General features: G+C 36.7%; 1 protein-coding gene across 2 annotated transcripts in view; it reads left to right on the top strand.

Moving 5' to 3' along the window:
* Window positions 1–15032, top strand: part of LOC145662533 (AP-5 complex subunit mu-1-like) — an 89449-nt gene extending 74417 nt beyond the window's left edge. For both annotated transcript variants that reach the window (XM_081728198.1, XM_081728197.1), the window contains exons 7-10: window positions 1556–1867; window positions 4817–5128; window positions 8892–8988; window positions 12120–15032. In XM_081728198.1, the coding sequence (XP_081584324.1) occupies window positions 1556–1867; window positions 4817–5128; window positions 8892–8988; window positions 12120–12238 (840 nt within the window). In that variant the 3' untranslated portion in view covers window positions 12239–15032. The remainder of the gene's footprint in view (window positions 1–1555; window positions 1868–4816; window positions 5129–8891; window positions 8989–12119) is intronic.
* Window positions 15033–18817: the final 3785 nt, after the last annotated feature.

The following is an 18817-nucleotide window of genomic DNA, read 5'->3' as shown; positions in this document are numbered from 1 at the left end:
TTTGATATCATAATACAATCTACAAATTTAGGTTTACTTTTCTTAGATACATTAGCAACTATTATTAATAATGGTTGCAGGCACGTAGCCAGGATTTCGTAATGGGGGGGGGTGGATCCGTAATGAAATACTGTGTTTATCACACAAGGGGCTCGATTATTCTAAACTATTTTACTGGAAACATACGTATATTGGTTCGTTTAGCTAGGATTTCTTTTAGGGGAGAGGAGGGGGGCATGACATAAAATACTATGGTTGCACACCAGAGGCTCGATCAATCTAAACTATTTTACTGGCAACATACCCATATTAGTTTGTTAGGACAATAAAATGAGGATATGTTAGTAAGTATTTTAATAACAAACTATGAAGAAATCTCGAGTAAAAGAATATAAAAAAAATATTGTAAAAGATATAATCTTCTGAGTTCATTCGAACTCGGTTCTTCTTGTCTTCTTTTTCTCATCTTCGTTCAGTGCCGTCAAAGGTAGCCACGAGATCTCTTTCGGCAGTAACGACATTCTATAAAATAGATTAGTGTTGCCGCGAAATTGAAAATTTCTTTAACAAGTGTAACTGAAATGTATGTTGCCAGTTTCATATTAGTGATCATTGTGGGCATTTTTTAGAGTCTATCTGATCGAACTGGTTTATCGATCGTCATTTGTAGTCCATAGGTTTAGCATGGAGCTAGATGGAATTCGGAATACTCCGTACCTCCCCCTGTTTTCTCCACACAAAGCTCCTCATAAGAAAAAGTAACCAAACTCTTGCTGTGGCTTTATATTTTTAAAGCTGATTCTTGTTTTTCTCGTTTCTTTTTGTTTCATCCTTCCTTAATTTTTTTCGTTTCTGTTCCGAAGGGGAGTGCCTGATGGTTGATAGATTTACTCGGAGGAAGGACAGAGTGTAATTTACTCTGCCATTATATCGTATATCAAACTACTTTTATAAAACATCTTTCATTGCTTATTCTGCATTTACCTGTAAATATTAAAACTGTTCCGGCTGTAATACTTATTCGTCTTGATATATGATCGTATGTTATTATTCAAATTAATAATTAAAAGCGTTTGTAAGATTGTAAACAAATGTAGAAACCTAATTTATATATTGTACAATTCTGGTGCAGCCTTACAGAAGAAGAAAACATTAGAAAGAATGCATAATTTTTTGGCATCAGCCATTCATACTCGTGTTTAATATATTTAAGTTGTTTAATTAATGTGAAGCAATCAGTTCCATAACTTGAAACATATGAAATTAATTGTAGAACAGCATGCAAAATGAAAACAAAATTCAAGCAACAAAGTTAAACTTCTCACGGGAAGTAGAAACTTCAGGAGATGAATTATAACAGCAAGCTACGGGCTGTTACAGTGTATTAAATAACTTAGAAGTCAAAACTTAAGCAAAGATTTTATGTAATTCTTAAGTCAGTGTTGAATGTGTTGTTTCAATTCAGTAGCGGAAGAATTTATGACTGCAAAATTCATATATGAACTGCTCCCATATTATACACATTAAATATTTATATATTTGTTTTCCCCCACAGAATGATCAAGTAAGTGCTCCCGCCATTGTGGATGTTTATGGGACTATTAGTTGTAGGGCTGAAATTGAAGGTACAGCTCCGGAACTAACTCTTGCATTTGGTTACACGGGACCTGAACAAAATATAAGTATGAAACCATTGAGTGGTTTATGTTTTGATCCTTCAGTTCAAAGTGTGGAAACCAGCAGAACAAATACTGGAGGCGAGATTACAAGAATAAGATTCCATCCATCCGCATCGCTGATAACTTTGTGCCATTATACAGTACCACAACCTATACAACCACCAATACATGGAGCATTTAAAATGAGGGTACGTACTAAGTTATATGTTATTACAAGTGTTTATGTCGGGATTTATTTTATTATTTATGTAATAGACGGCCGCCAGTGCTGTAATAAGTATTTAATATGTATGTTTAAGGAGTTTTGCTTAGCATTTTGGGTCAAAAGTTCGTTCCAAAATTTCCCCCATATAAGCATGATGGAGAACCAAAACAGTGTGTGCATTTTGTGTTGGACTACTTCAATTAAGTCCTATTTTATTATTTTATTATACTATCATTTACTTATACAGACAGTTCTCGAGTTATGTAAAGTCGATGTACGTAAATTTATACTTACGTAAGAAATTTCCGATATAAGTACATATTCGAACGGCATTTACATCTGAAGTAAGAAATAGTGTTAAATTTGTAAATTCTATTTTGAGAGTTGTGTAAGTGAGGCATGTGCTAGTTTGGCAATGCCGCACTTGACATAAGCTGTACGAAACACGCTGGGGTACATTGCGTCTACATCGTTGTTCAGTCTGCGGCCTGCGCGCATGTGTGGCAGAAGTACCGTAATGTACGATTGTCTTATAGAAAGGGTATTTATAAAACATATTACGTAATTGAGATCTTGCATTGCAGTACTATTAAACAGAGCTTTTTCGTATTTTTAAATGTATGTTTGCGACAAACCTTAGGTTATGGTAAAAATTCGACTTACGTATATTTCGATTTACGCGAAGAGCCCTGGCACGATCTATTTACAAGTCGAGGACTGTCTGTATTTGTACCTTATTGCTTGTGAAATTCCAACATGAAACGAAGCTTCCTTCTGTTGTATGCAACTTGTTTGATTCTTATTTCTTGATTTATTGATTCTTTTTAATGATTTCTTTCGAGCTGATCTGTCTTTCACCAAGTCTACATATATCTAGATTCTTATATCACTGTTGATATCTTTCCTTCACTTCTTAGATTTTTCTCATGTTTATTTTCTGCGTGTGTAGTCCTGGTGAAGAAGTTGGTTCGGCTAGAAACCTAAGTTCTAATTCACATCCCACTTTAGACAGTAGGTCCTGTTTCAGTGACCTGAGTACTCAAAACCAAAATCCAGCCAATCTTATCCGTTTTCCTTCAATGTCTATCATCGTTATTTTCTCCGTAACACGGTGGAGTCATCTCAGTGGATTGCCAAATTTAAGAAGATAATAGAATTTGAAAGTTATGGATGTTTGGTGTCACGTGAGAAATTGTAGTAAGGGATATAATCTCAAGATCTCCATAGAACACATACTTGCTAAATTCTATTCCAAAACTTCTTAAATAATTTTCTCCATCACCGAATTTCCACCACGTATTACACGAGTAATGAATTATCCGTGGCGTTAGTATATTTGATGCAGTGGTGTATCTTAAAAATTTATTCGTATTTCCTGCGGCCTGTTTAGGATAACATTTTAGTGGTACATTTATAACTATATGCAATATTTTGATAATTCGTAGCCACTACATAAATATGCAGTATGCCTAGTGTATTTATTAACTATAAGTTAGTTGAAAAATGGAATATTTTCTGATAAACAGAGTAATAGAGTAAACACAGGAGTTTGCCTTCCATATTGCTTGATGGTAGATGCGCCATGTCAGGGAGGTTTTCCTCTGATATAAGTAGAGTTCACGTATTTTTATTGTCATAATTACTGTACCATTGATTAAAAAAGATGTGATTCAAATTCTGTAAACCTCCCTACAGTAAGGTATTTACATATCTGTGTAATATCTTGTATACTTATGTAGTATACATATAGCTCTGGTAATCCAATATTATTTATATTTATAATTCTCTTTACTCCTCTTATATTTGTATCCTGTCTAATAGGCAACTGGGATATTTTTGTAGTGTAGTATACAATGCTAACTTAGTATACTATAATATTTGATTTGAGTTTCAGGCTAGGGTCTTCATAACGCCCTGCATCAGCTCACTGTGCAAAATTGAATTTCTTTCCTGAAATATAGTAGGTGATTCTGAAAGCTTTATTCTTCTGAATTCGAAAATTATACTCGTTTTCCCGTATCAGGTCTCAATTTTCGAAAAAAAAAAAAAAAAAAAGGAAAAATGTAATTGGAATTTTTAATTTTCTGAAACTAATTTTGGAAAACTTTTTTTTTTTAAATCCTGATTATAATAATGTTAGTCATAATTATTCATGCACTTCAATTTCTTAAACACAAACGTTCATGAATATAAAATAAATTATCCCCTGCTCTTCGTCACAGGCGAAAGGTTCAGAAACTTCTGTGGGAAAGAAGGGAAAAATTACCACCGCCGGAAGGAAATTTGTCTACCTGCACTTTGCAGCACCGGATGAGCTGAAACAATTAGGCATTGACATTACATGGTTAATTTTTTGTTTATTTGTATGGTGAGCTTCATTTCATTGTTGAAGTACTGTGCTCTAGCAGATAGACAGTGTGGATATTTCATTATGAATAGCTAATTTGCAAATGGTGTTTCGTGTAGTGAAAATACAGTGCTACATTTCTGAAAATACCTAGATAGAGTGAGAATGATTGTGACTTCTGGTAAATGTGTGGATGGATAACTCCAAAACCGAAGCTCACGAGAACACTTGTTGTTAGAAAAGCATATGAATTATATTTTTCATCGAAGGTAGACAGGCAAATCCTGGACATCGAAATTTTGATGTAAATTCCGTGCAGTGAATCTAAGGGGATAGTTAAGTGTTCTTTAGAAATGTATACCATTTGCTGTACTATTGTTATGGTTTGAATCACGAGATCAGATACTTATGGAGACAATGAACTGATTATAACGTAACCATGAATAGACCTATGAAATCAAACATGTTCTTAGTTTGTGTTATAGTTCAAGTGTTCAATTGTTGAATTCTAATTAAATTCAATTCTAATTCAGTTCAATTCAATTCTAATTCAAGTGTTACAGTTGTTTTCCCTTTATCTTTCAGGTTAAAGGCAATACAGCAACATTATTACTTCAGTTACAGTTAGAGAACACGATGAAGAATGCTTTTCAACAGTTAGAAGCTCACATTCCCTTCCACAGTCTTGGCAGCATCTACGAACTGAAAACCAAACCATCTACAGGCTCTGTATATGTGTCAGCGGATCGCCATATGTTAATCTGGAATATTGGACAAAAGTTTCCAGTGAAAACATTGGACGTTTCACTTAATGCGGTTGTTAAGTTCAAAAGAAAGCAGAAGGCCAATGAAGTTGCAGCAGACAATTGTCTGGACGAGCAGAGCATCTTCGCACAGGTAGAGTTAAAGCAAATTTAGTAAAAAAAAAAAAAAAAAAAAAAAAAAAAAAAAAAAAAAAAAAAAAAAAAAAGATAATTTATGCTAAAAGTTGTTCTCAGTATTAGTTTTTTTGTGAATTTGATACATGGAAGTCTCGATTTGCTGATCCAAGAATTTCGGCCGACTTTCGAGTCACTAAGCAGTAATGTTTTCACGCACCTGGTAATGGAAATTGTCCAAAGTAGGACATATATTGCGTTTTTTTTTTTTTTTGTTTTTTTTGTTGTTGTTGTTGTTGTTGTTTTTTTGTTTGTTTGTTTGTTTATGTTTAAAACCTTTATACAAACAAATTTATAAACATCAATATATGGTATACAGAAGATTTTTCGCTGTATATCCCATCATTTTCAATTCAGTATTGCCACCTGGTTTATCATGCTGAAAGTATGGGTTTGCTGGCGGGAACAATGTTGTGTCTGACCTTGTAGGTGCGTAAGTGTTGGTAGTGAGTGGTATCAAATGGCGCCAAAAATCAACCGGTATTGGGAGGGTTACGTACTAGTTCTTTTCCATGCGAAGTTTTCGTACGTACGCATTGTGAAACAGTGTTGGGAGAATGGGTTAACACTCGGGATGACTACTACGAAAGCAATTGTGGCCCGTTATACACAACAGGCTTCCCTTGCGAAACATTCACCCACGAAAACCATCAGGAGAAAGGCTGCAAGCAAAGTGATTCTTGTGGCGCTAATGGGGATCCCTTGATTTGTGTGCCAAGAAAATCTCCCGACGCAACGTGATATGGGCTACAGATTCCACTTGGCATCCCAAGTGCATCAGCTTGAAGTGTGTGTGGAAGGCCTGTGTAACACCACCTGCTACTGCGTCACATTACCGAACGTAAAACGAACTACAGAAAACTGTATGAAAAGTACCTGACGGGTTCCAAATGAAAGAAAGTTGTCACAATGGATGAATTATATGTCCGTCTCACTGGTGGTGATCACATTATGGCGATCGCATATCGTGACATTGATGTCAAGGAGAGCAGCAACTTTGTTCGTCAATGCAGGAAGAGTTTGCTTCGTGGCTTTATGGTTGTTACGGGATTCGGACATGAGGGTAAGTTGCTGATACGCAAGGTGGTTAAAAATGTGAAGGTAAATGCATGATACTTCCAAAAATCCATTCTGACACCTCCAAAAATCGGAGAGACATCCCATAATTGTATGGAATGGACACGATCCAAGTGATAATCCATATCGACAAGGTTTCGAGTCATACCGCCAGAACATCAGTACATTTTTATCAGTAAATGGCAGGGAATTAGGAATTCTTATCATTCAGTTCGAAGACATTCCTGTGAAAAGTCCAGATGCCAGTCCAATGGATTTTTGCGCATTTGGACTGTTGAAACGACGTCTTCAACATCGCCACCCGCGCACCCTGGATGGTCTATGGAAAGCGCACAGGGAGAAATGGGACAGAATTCCCATGCCTGTCTTGCACCGGAGCTTGCTGCAATGGGAACTGCAGTGCCATGTGATAGTCAACAATGCCGGGGTCCAATAGAACATAATCGCTGGTGGCGCGGGCGGCACGGTATCTCTTAAAGTGAATATCCGTTAAAAATGGTCGGATATAAAGCGAACAACCTTCTGTATAACTAACATAGAGAAGAGTAACTAAATTATTTGCCTTTTGATCATTGGTTAGCCGTGCACATATCTTTTTGTAAAGCTGTCGCTTTTCAGTGTTGCTACACGTCATAATACGAAGGATTGATTCACCTTAGATGACTAAGGTTTGTCAATTGTTCACGAGCATATCATGTTACATTATGTACTTCCGTGGTTTGAATATCGTAGTGAGGTAAGTGTAATGATGCGTAGAAGTGCTTGGTATGAACTGCTGATACATCGGTTAAAATTATACCGTTTTTAGAAAGGTAGATGTATGCACTTCACTATGCAAAGTATTGTCTGACAGTGAATTTCAAAATTTTGCTGCTAGGGAGCACAGGGGTATAGTGGCAAGGGTTTTTCATAATTTTAAAAATGTCGTTCCCAGAAATCAAGACGAAAATGTCATATGTATATGACGACTGGCATGTCTTGCTGGATATCACCTGTTGTGCGCAACATCCGTACAACTGTCCGCAGAGGAACCTCACCAAAACATTATCTTTCCACAACATACATTGTATTACACGGCACAGTTAGGCGTACCATCACGTTAGATTTAAACCTAAAGAAACGGCACGAGCTAACACTCAGTCTTACAGGCGAGAAATAGCAATAGGTTGAAACTCTTGATGAAGTTTGGATCTATCTTGAGGACACGAATAACCTCAGGGCCATTGTTTTACTCCCAGCTGATGCGAAAGATCGCTCCGAGTTTACCCGTGAATATCTAGAGAACTTCATAGAGAGTTTCATGGTAGTGGGAGGTTCTGCATTCGTAGGCAGTTACCAATCCATCGCCTACATTCCAAAGCCAAGGTAAATGCAGACTGCTTCTAGATGGAAGTCATTACACCTTTATAACCACTCACATCCCGCAAATACATCATAATGATATCCGAAAGGTGAGGATCTACATGAACAGAAGCATCCAATAACACTGGCATACTATCCACGAATAAAACTGAGAGACTTGGGTGTCTTCATCCTTTTTTTCGTCCACCCCTGTGAAGTACCTAGGTGTCTTTCCAATGGACTTCTGTGCCTTTGGCTTGCAGAAACGAGGACGTGAACGAAGAAGTCTTACCACCACCAATGTCCATTTTAAAATTGAAACTGACTCGGACTCGCTGGAACTCGACCTGTTTATCCGCAATGCAGCTCGTGCTCATTAACATCATTGGGCTCGTGCTAAAAGTTCGGGCTTACACTAGCTCGTGCTCGGTCGCACTTGCACAGACTCGTCTCTGGCTTTGTTATCCACTTACAGAACTCTTGGTCACGACCTGGTGTCGTTCACCTTTGTTCAGCTTCATGAGCTCTGACAATTAGTATATCTGTTATTTGGACTCATTTTTATAATGCTGATAACATAGTAGAATTAAGAACATGATTTGACGTATATTTATATAATTCGTGGAAAAGCAGCACCTTGACGGCTTCCAATTCCACTAACTTTCAGCAATCTCTGTTGTCTTAGGTAATTGACCAAATGGCATTTGATTTTCTCAGCGGTTAGTGCCAGTGCAACTCAAGAATGTATAGTAAGATTCAGAGTTTGAAATTAATTAAGAAAATACATAACAGTATGTAACCAATGTGTAATAAAAAATTAATGTGACTGAAAAATTGAAAGAAAGAAGAATATAATCCACTGTAAGTTTACAATTACAACAGTAACTTTGTAAGTGTTTTCAGTACTGAACACAATACCACAAAATTAACTCTGCATTACATATGTCGTTACAAAAGAAGTTCTAGAACAAAATGTTTCGAGGAGTAGATCGTTCAATAGAAGAATTGTTCGAGTACAATAGATTTACATTAGTAAAACTTTAAACTTTATCATTTTCTAAATGCACACACGAAAAAAAAAAAAAATACAAAATGAAATTCTTCAACTTGAGAAATCTTTCCTGTGACTGTCTCAGAACTATTGATGAAGGCAGAAGAGATCCCTGAAGCAGTTTAGTTCGAACACGATACTTAGCGCACTAGAAACAAAAGATAAATTTGTTCGATATGTATGTACACGTAAACATTAGCGTCTTAAAGTTTCATTGTGAAAACCCTGTATGAATAATCTGTATTTTTTTTAGGTTGTTTTTAAAATTCAAGATTACACTTACAGTGGATGTAGAATCGACCCTCAATCTATTATGGCTTCAACGTCTGCAAAGATCAGATACTCGATTTGTAAGTATAGTTTTCTTGTTACCGATAAAATGCTCTTCATGTTTCTGCAGTACAATCGTACATTATCATTAGATATATTTAACGCTCTAATGTTAAATTAAAAATGCAAAGATTTACTATGTTCTATGTATAATGCAAAAACATATGTGTCTGTGAGTAATGCTAATATGCAACCCTCAAAACATTTAAGAGTAGCAGGTTGCATAAACATTTGTGAAAATCTTTAGATATGCTCAATCCTTTTTTTATAAACACAAGACACTTTCAGCTTTTGGTGAAGCTAATTCCTAATAGTTCGCAGTCAGACTCAGTTGTCGCTAGCTGTGTTGCCTCCTATCTGACACCGGGGGGGCGCGGTGGCTCAGTGGTAGAGCGTTCACCTCTGGTGCTTGGGGTCCCGGGTTCGATCCCAGCCTCCGCCAAGTGAACTTTGTGGTGGACAAACACCGTGCTCGTGGGTTTTCTCGGGGTTCTCCCGTTTCCTCCCACTTTCTTCATTCCACCATTTCACTCATCTCTCATAATCACCGTCTCCTTTAGCCTAACCGGCATAACCGTGGGACGTAAAACTCAAAGATTTCATTTCATTTTTTCCTATCTGACACCAAGAGATTTCGCTAAGCGTGCTGGCAATTGGCAGACTAGCCGAAGGCTTGAGGAACTGTACTCGTTCTTATAATGTCTATAATGATAGGTAAGAATGAGGGAAAAACAAAATAAAATAAAGTTATACTAATACGTACATATGTCTTAATGAGTATGAACAGATCATTTGTCTCTCTTATTACCATCTATGATATTTTATTATGCATGTATTTAGATCAATTGATTACATTAAATTGTTACAGTAAAGTTGAATAGTTATTACACAATTGTAAGTTTTCATTATTTGTGCATGTATTCGTCATTAATTTTAATCATTTTGACTGCTGAAGATAAGTTACATTTAATCTATTATGAAACAGATACAAATTTACGTCAGTATGTAACTTTAGTATGAACCGATGAAGCACCATTGAGACTTTGCTTCAACATGACGAAAAGAAAATGTGTAGTATAATTGTATAAGCAGATTGACTTATGCACTATCTTGCGCAGCTGTACGAAATTTTGCTATAGCTGATTCTTCCCTTGCTATTTGAGTGTGATTATAAGTCCTCCAGGCCACTTTCTCACGTTTTCCAAAATATTGCCAAAATCAAAAAAATGTTGCGTATAATGTACTAAGAGGGTTTGTTTGATAAGTCAGTGGCTTTTCACGAGGTGGTACCCCGATTGCAAGTTTCATTTTGTAGTTGGAGTTAACGATCGTCAATAAATAAACTGGGAATTTCTATTGTCGTTTGTTTGTTATAGCGTTATTGACAGCATTCTAAACTGGATAAGTGTGTGTTTAGTATTTTAATTTGAAAAAAAAAAAAATAAATAAGAAGAAGAAGAAGAAGAAAAGAAAGAAAGAAAAAAGAAAATTGTGTGCTTTTTGGAGAAAATGCTGTTGATGAAGCAAGAGATATAATTAAAAAGTATTACAGAAATTCTACTCCGTCTCATGGAACGGTCCAAAGTGATTCACAGAATTTGGTTGTACGAACACAAACGACACCGATCGTCCGGGGCATCCAAAAGTCACGTCTGAGGAAATGATGAATAAAATTCATGTGTTGAAAAGATTGTAGAGTGAAGATACGCGAGATATCTGAGGTAAATATCTCAGTCCAACGTTCTTTTTTTTTTTTTTTTTCATATTCTTTGTGAATATTTAGGTATGAGGAAGCTGTCTGCAAGATGAGTACCGCGATTGCTCTCTGTCAACCAAAAGTGGAATCGCATGAACATTTCGCAACAGTGTTTGATACGTGGAAACTCAACCCAAGTGAGATTTTGAGACTTTATGTCCTAATGATGGAACTTGGATACATTGCTGCCAATAAGAAAGCAAATAAAAATCGAAGCAGTGAATTTCAGCAGGAGAACTTGCTTCAAAAAATACAAGGCCTCTTCCATCGATTTCAAAGTCGTGTCAACAATTATTTTTCGGATTCTCATGACGGCATTTTGATCAGCTACCTGGCAGAGAATAAAACTATTACGGATAAGTACTATCCCACTTTATTAGATCATTTTCACAAAGAATTAATGAAATAAGCGGCCCCATTTAGCGAAGAAAAAATTCTCCTTCACCACGATAATGCCCTGATCCACACTTCTGCGATTGCCACGGCCAAAAACGTTGAATTACGCTACCAACTGCTGCCTCATCCACCTTGTTTCCCAGATTTGCCCCCTCCGACTTTTACCTCTTCAGAGACGTGAAGATTTATGTGGAATATGATCTATATCTCATGAGGAGATCGTGCTTGACACAAACGCCTATTTGGCAGCATTTGAGCATTTTTTGGAAGGCATAAAAATGTTGGAAAAACAAAATATATCGCGGTAACAGGATATTGTCAGAAAATAAATATGTCTAAAAATAAATCAAGTCGCAGACTTATCAAACATCCCCTCATAGTAGTTAACAAAATACTATTTAGTTAAAAAGCGCTTAATAACTAAAAGTGTTCTGGTTAAATACCTAAAGCAAATGTCGTCTCGTGCAAATTAATTACAATGATCATTGTTTGGCAGTAATTAGTAATGCCAAATTAGAACCATGATGACTCAGTAGCGCGAAGATCGCAAGTTCAATTCGAAGTGCAAAAATTGATGAATAAATATTATGTGAATGATATACTGTGAAATTGTGAATTCAATGAAATATAGAAAGAAAAGGAACAACTGCGGTAAAAATCAAACTTTACCGGCGAGTGCTCTAATCTTACTCCGTGTACGTGCCCAGATCTAGCAAACGACTAAGTTCTGAGCTGAAAAGAGAAAATATGCAGTTAGTCTTGGGACAGACTTCATAGGAAAGTGATCAGTGCACCGGTATGATTGTCCGAGATTCAATTTTCGTCCCAATCATACCTTTTCACTCGCTGAATTTAAATATATGAATGAATTTTCTTTCACATTATTTCACCGACTGTTTCATGACCGTTCAGATTATAGGGCATATGAAAAAGTTTCTTTTTTAGGCATGTCAAATTGTTTAATTGCATTTTCGTGTAATAATTTGTTTCTAATTACAGCATCAGAATTCGTGTCGGGTCAGTACAGGATATGGAATAGTCATGGTAACGTGCCAACATCTGTTTTTCCTGTTCAAGAACTGGAACAAATCTTAGCTGTGGAGCAATCTGATGAATAAAAACATCTACTGATGCACTAAAAGGAAATCAAAGAATGTGGATATTTTTTAGATAAGAGTGACAATGGATTGAATAATCGACAAAATTTGCTTGTTGAGTGTATAATTAACCATTCTTTAACCAGCAGAGTTAACATTTCAAAATTAACTCGAGCATCTTGAAGGATAGCATGACACTTGCTATTTTGTTGTCATATGTGAATGATTAGAGGGTATGTTACATACGCACGTATATTTACCAGATCCTCAAAGTAGTTACCTGGTACGTTCCTAAAGTTGAAGTCGGAAACAGTTTTCTGTTCTAAATAAAAGTGATGAGGAAAAGGTATAATTCATTGGATATATATGTGCAAATATTGTGTCACGTGTAAACAGTCCGTCTAGTGGGAAAGGTGACTTATGAGAAATGAAAGACTAGAGGTTGTGAACTGGTGAGTTACAATACCGTTTATTCAAAATAGGCATCTCATGAGTCAATACATACATTGAAGTGGCTGTAGAATTTGAAGCAGTCTTTATAGACTGTTCCGGAATCGCCTCCAAAATCGCGATCGAAGCTTTTTGAATCTTTGGAATGATGTCGAAATGCCTTCCTTTCAATGCCAAGCTAAGTCTGGAGAATATGAGGGTGATTGAGCTTCACAATCCTTTTTTTTTTTTTTTTTTTTTATAAAGTATAGTAGTACGTGGTTCGAGTCCATGTGAGGAAATAGCCATCTATAACAGTATTGGTTTCGAGTCCTGTGGATCCCTATGAGGGCTTAGGCATTTATGACAGTTCGGTATTCGATCCTCTATGTCCCCTTTTCGGGAAGACACTTTATGACACATCTATGAATGTCCTGGGTTCGACCCTCTATGTCCTGGACGTCTCCTTTAGGCTCTAATAGCAGTTCGGAGCTTCCACCAAAGCCAACCATATAACCATTGGACAATACGGTTCAGAATGCGGGTCAGGACATTCTGGGAAATTGACATAAAGACTGATTCTAATCGTATTCTCAATGCCGATACAATTTAATAATGCGAAAATTATTATGTTGTATAGGCATTAATTATTTACGCTGGAAAGAAAAAGTAGATTAAATTCTCTTAAACTATAAAACATAAATTTAAATCATGGTAATTATTTTGGTAAAGGATATGCAGACTTTTACGTTTTCACTTTAATTAACAGCACTGAAACTACTGTACATATTAAATTTCACTTTGGTGATAAATTGCACTTTGATTTGAATAATTGGATATAATAATGAAATGTTTACACTCGGCCCAATAATTCTTATTACGATCGCGGAAGGCGCGGGAGTCGCAAGCTACCGGTTAAACTTCACTACATCGTACGTTTTTTATTATTTCGTACTTTCACTTCTCGCTCACTTTGATACGGAAGAAAGGTAATTTCTGGCAATCCAGGAGATGCACTTGAAGATGGAAGATTACCTCTTCCATATTTTCCCAATTCATGTCTTCCTTTTATATTGTCTTGGGGTTAACGTTTGAGAGTCGTCCGAAGGCTCCCTGATCGTATTGCTTTACATCTTCTTATTTAGAATAATACATTGCATTAACGGTGTTTTACGTTTATCTTAAGTATGAAGACGTACGTAAACAACATTTTATGCTTAATTTTGATTGCGCTGTATATTTGCACTAGTTAAAATAAAACATTATTTTTTAGACACTGTGTGGTTACACGTTGTTGTTAGATTCGTTGCACCAGTTGACTAACTCGGTTTTTCTCCCCGGCTCTCCGTGCATCTAGCCAGCGGAGAAGCTTGCAGTCAACTTGTTGATGTCAGAGCTAAAAATAACCGTGGCAGCCTATCGACAGGAATGTTTGGAGAGGAAGTTTGGTTTCTACGCCAGATTTTAGCACTTATTTGGAGAAGCGAGAGGGTCCAACAAGACTTCTGTCGCAGACGCGACACACACACACACACATACATATATATATTTGTTCGTTGGCGAAGAGAAAAATTCTTAGAAACGTTTTTATACGAGGTTCACTTAAAAAGTGAAAAACCTGGCGTACCATCCTGCTCTTGTGCACGCATGCATTGTTTTGCAATAGACCATATGACTTGTTGCCAGTATTCGGGTGAATTGTGGGCAATAGACGTTGCAAAACACCTACGTAATACTCGGAGTTCACAGTGTGACTCGAGTGAATTCCTTGTGATTGATACCTTTGGAATCGAAGAAAACAATGAGCAGAGTTTTAATTAGGCTCTTCTTCAGGGTGTCTGCCACATATAACTGTAAGCTGTGAAATTTAACAGCCTGTAAAATGTGTTGAAAAAGCAAAGTTTTCTTCAATATTCTAATAGATGTTTGTATGTATGTAGTTTAGTTTCAAATAAGTAATTAAGCTTTGAATACTCAACCTAGGCAGGGGAGTTCACTTCACACAAAAATGTAGAACAACTTCGACCAGCCCTAACGCCAAAGGTCCGGCTCTCATTCACACAAGCGCGTGAATAATCTCGTTCGTCCAACGGGCTTCAACATACAGCAAGGCGTGGGCGGAAAGAAAAAGTCCCGAAAATCCAAATCCAAGGGGCAGTCACAAAGAATGTAGACATCATGCGAGCAGTCTCTCTGTTTCTTAACCATATATAGTCGCAGGATTGGAGCTAAACGCACCAACACATAAGTGGGCATACCAAACTTGTGAGAGAGCAGCTTCGAGATCTTTCTTTCATATACGAGGCTTGGTCAATTAAGTTTAAAATTAACATTGTCTTTCCCATTTTGATTAAATGTGATAGATGGGCTTGGGCGCTGGTAACACACACACACACACACACAAAAATAGTAGTGTTGACCCAAACAGGAAGTCTCAGACCCTAGAAGAAAGTGTCTCTGAGAGAGCCTTTTAACGTCATGCGCTGGACTGATTCGTGCCAAAATTAAAATCTTTAAACATTATCTATCTTCTTTCTCAAACTAGCTAGTTTTTCAGTGGTTGGCCAGTTAGCCGTATCACCACTTAGACCCAGATGATGAGAGATGCCATCTTGAAAATCTTATACATTTCTGTAGTATGATATAATAATGTCCAGTACATTTTCAGTATTTCAAGCATCAGCTTGTTCTTCATGTGTATTTTCGTCGGTTTTGGAAAGTCCTGATCCTTCCATTTCGAGCTTTGCCCTTTGTGAGTATGTCGTATTGGAAGCACTTTCTTACAATGCTTGACATGAATCCTGGATACACATCAGCTGCTTGTTTCATGTCTCTGCAATGTTTTTGTTTGTTACCGAGTATGTGGCACAAACCGCGCACATCTTTCGTTTGCCCGATGAGCCTTGTAGATGCACAACGATCCTTGCGCACAATCTTTGCCACTGTTCGGAACGCTTCATTATTTCGCAGTCACTACTGGTCCTGGTCGTGGATTGTATTCATTGCTTCCCGACTATCACGAAATCTTGTGTACCACTTAAACATGTTCTTAGGCTCAGTACTTCACTACCGTAAACAGTGTTAATCATTTGAAACGTCTGTTGCACTTTTATCGCATTCGAAACACAATTTAATGTTGGCGCGCCGCTCTAATTTAGTAGATAATGGCACGTCGCCCGTCACTGCTAGTGCTTTACAATTTTGACGGAAGATAGTCAAAATGTGTTGCTATGTAGTACATATACTTTTCCACAAGTGCTGGTTCCGTGTCGGGAAACAAAAAATCAATCACTTTTCCCACTGGACAGGCTGTGTAATACTAAAAGGGCATAGAAGGAACTACATAAGAGCAGCTTTCAAGACTGTCTTATCATCAGAGTAAAGAAGAAAAACATCCATTCAAGGGTAACTGCGTCAGTATTGGAAGTCGTGCTCTGCATACTCAACAACAAAAACTACTTTTATTTTTGCATATTTAGTTTTCTCCTTTTTATTTTTTCTACGTACTGATGATGAAACGCTCAGCCATTAAAAAAAAAAAAAAAAAAAAAAAAAAAAAAAAAAAAAAAAAAAAAAAAAATGAGCCTTACCAAAGATGTGTATATATTTAAAACTATTTTAAACAAATAAATGAAATGTAAAATAAGAATGGTATTAATTCTTTTATTCCTACTGTAGTATCCACATTAGATTAATTAATGAAATAAATCTGTTTTCAGTATTTAGTGTGTATAAAACATGGTGTGCTTAAAGTTTGATCTGAATCTCTACTAGTGTTTTATCTAAAGGAAGGACCCAGTCTGTAGTCAATATTATAACATTATATCACCTATTTCATAATTAACTAATGTCCTGCATGTTTCTCTTATTTTATACGAAATTGTAAATTATATTAGCAGTTATTAAAGTAGCCAGATGTGCGTATATTTGTGTATGCGGTCTAACATTTTTTTCACAAACTGCAAGTAATAAAAACATTTTGCTGGAAGTTTGCAAAAGGTTGTAGTTCCTAAATTTATCTTCCGGTGCGAGCGGTCTCGGGTTCAATTCTCGGTAGGAACACTCGAATACACGGTCGAAAAGGTGTAACAACTTTTTCAAGCCAGCCATTCTGAGTGGTTTTTCCTTGTTCACATCAGACAAATGCCGGAATGATACCAAACACACAGGTCCCAAGCCGCCATCTTCCTTCCCCACTTCCCGGATAATGTGGTCGCTGAGGGACTTCATCCCTCATACGTGATGGGCTTTAGGGTGCTGGTAATGTCCATAAATGTGTATAAATAAATAAATAATCTAAATTTATCTTGTCTGATGTTTCGACTAGGAAGCCTTCTTGGTCTGTCTTTTATGTTAATATGTTAATGGTAAACTATTTTATTCAAGTCACTTTCAGGCGTATTATTTGTTTCTCCAAATATATTCTACTTCTTTTCGTATATATCTTTGTCTTTCTCGTGTTGTACGTATTCTTGGTAGCGTTTCCCAAAAACTACTGAAGATTCAGGATAGGCACAGTAAAATTGAGCTTTTTTTTTCCTCAAAGAAAGAGAAGGCTTCTCCATATGAAACAAAAGCAAACTCTTCCTTTTGTCTTTATCAGTGATTGCAAGGGGCTTCTTTGAAGCCGACTAAACTTACCAATATACACGGATGGTGATGCCTTATGGGAAAACGGCTTCGGTTATTATTATTATTAATTTATATTTCGATTTTTCACATCTAACTGAACAAAAGTCATATGGGCACAACCGCCGAAAGGCTTCCTAAGCCCTCTAATGAAGCCGTCAATTATTAGGATCACACCAGTGAGACCTATAAAGATTGTGCTGTTAGTGCATTAATCCGCATGATAACTCTTGAACAAAGTCCATTTTTTAAATTTCGGTTTTTGCAATTATCTCTGCCGAATTCGTTAATGGAGTCAGTCCCATGCAAATTAAGAATATGCGGACCACTTCTTAACGTCCGTTAGTCCACATGATAACTCTTGAACGAAACTGAATTTTTGAAGTAGATGGCTAGTCTAATTATTTCAGCTGTGTTTGAAAATTGAGTCAATCCCGTTCAGTTTAAGAATATGGAGCCATTTCTTTACGTTCATTAGTCTACACGATAACTCTTGAACGAAACTGAATTTTTCAGTTTCTTGCAATAGATAGCTGAAGCAATTATCTCTATCGAATTTGTTAATGGAGTCAATCCCACTAATTTAAAAAATATGGGGACACTTTTTACTTCAGTTACTCCACACGATAACTCTCTCTCCTTTTTTTCCTATAGATAGCTAGAGCATTTATCTCAGTTGAGTTTGGTAATAGAGTTAAAGCCCATGCAGATTAAGATAATAGGAGCAACTTGTGTGATATTTCTTCTGTCTTTACCAGAGTTTGTTTGTTTCTTTAGGAAAGACTTTTTTCTTTCTTTTTTTTTAAAAAAAAGAGAAAAATATTCCATTCAAAATTATTTCAAAATAGCAAGAACACGTAGTTTATATAATCCTATAACCTCTTTCTACTTCACTTGTAACTCAGCAGAGACAACTGCCATAGCTACCCATTGCAAAAACAATTCAAACATTTGGTTTCGTTCGAGTTATGTGGACTAACGGACCTAAAAGGTAGTCCCAACATTCTCATTCTGCACGGAATTGAGTTGATTAACGAACTCGGCAGAGATAATTGCTCTATCTATCGTAATAAACAGAATTTAAAAATTTGGTTTCGTTAAAGAGTTATCGTGCAGAGTAATATACTAACAGCACAATCTTCGTAAGTCTTACGTGCGTGGTCCTAATAATTAGAGCATCCACTAGAGGGCTTAGGAGGCCTATCGCGTCCATGGTGCCCATTATGACTTATGTTCAGTCAGATATGAAAAACTAAAACATAACAAATTTAGAAAAATTTAAACCGAAGCCGTTTTGTCATAAGGAAAGTGTGGTGTCCTTTCAGTGCATGTACAATCCGCGGCAAAAAACCTGCAACATGAGCATATAAGTTTATTATGAAATGACGAAGTATTTTGCTCCAAAATAAGTGTGCACGGGAGGAGACCGAGGCTTATCTTGGCGTGATTCGTTCCACTTAGACGTTATGTTCATTCCCTGTGCTGTTAGGCGTAGTTTCACAATCAGCTTACATCCTCGTGTTGCAGGTTTTTTGCCGCGGA

This window comes from Thermobia domestica, chromosome 10 (assembly GCF_964235325.1).
Source record: "Thermobia domestica chromosome 10, izTheDome1.hap1.1, whole genome shotgun sequence".
NCBI classification, from domain to species: Eukaryota; Metazoa; Arthropoda; class Insecta; order Zygentoma; family Lepismatidae; genus Thermobia; species Thermobia domestica.
Note: the sequence above shows the minus strand (reverse complement) of the source record. Positions and strands in the feature narration are given on the sequence as shown.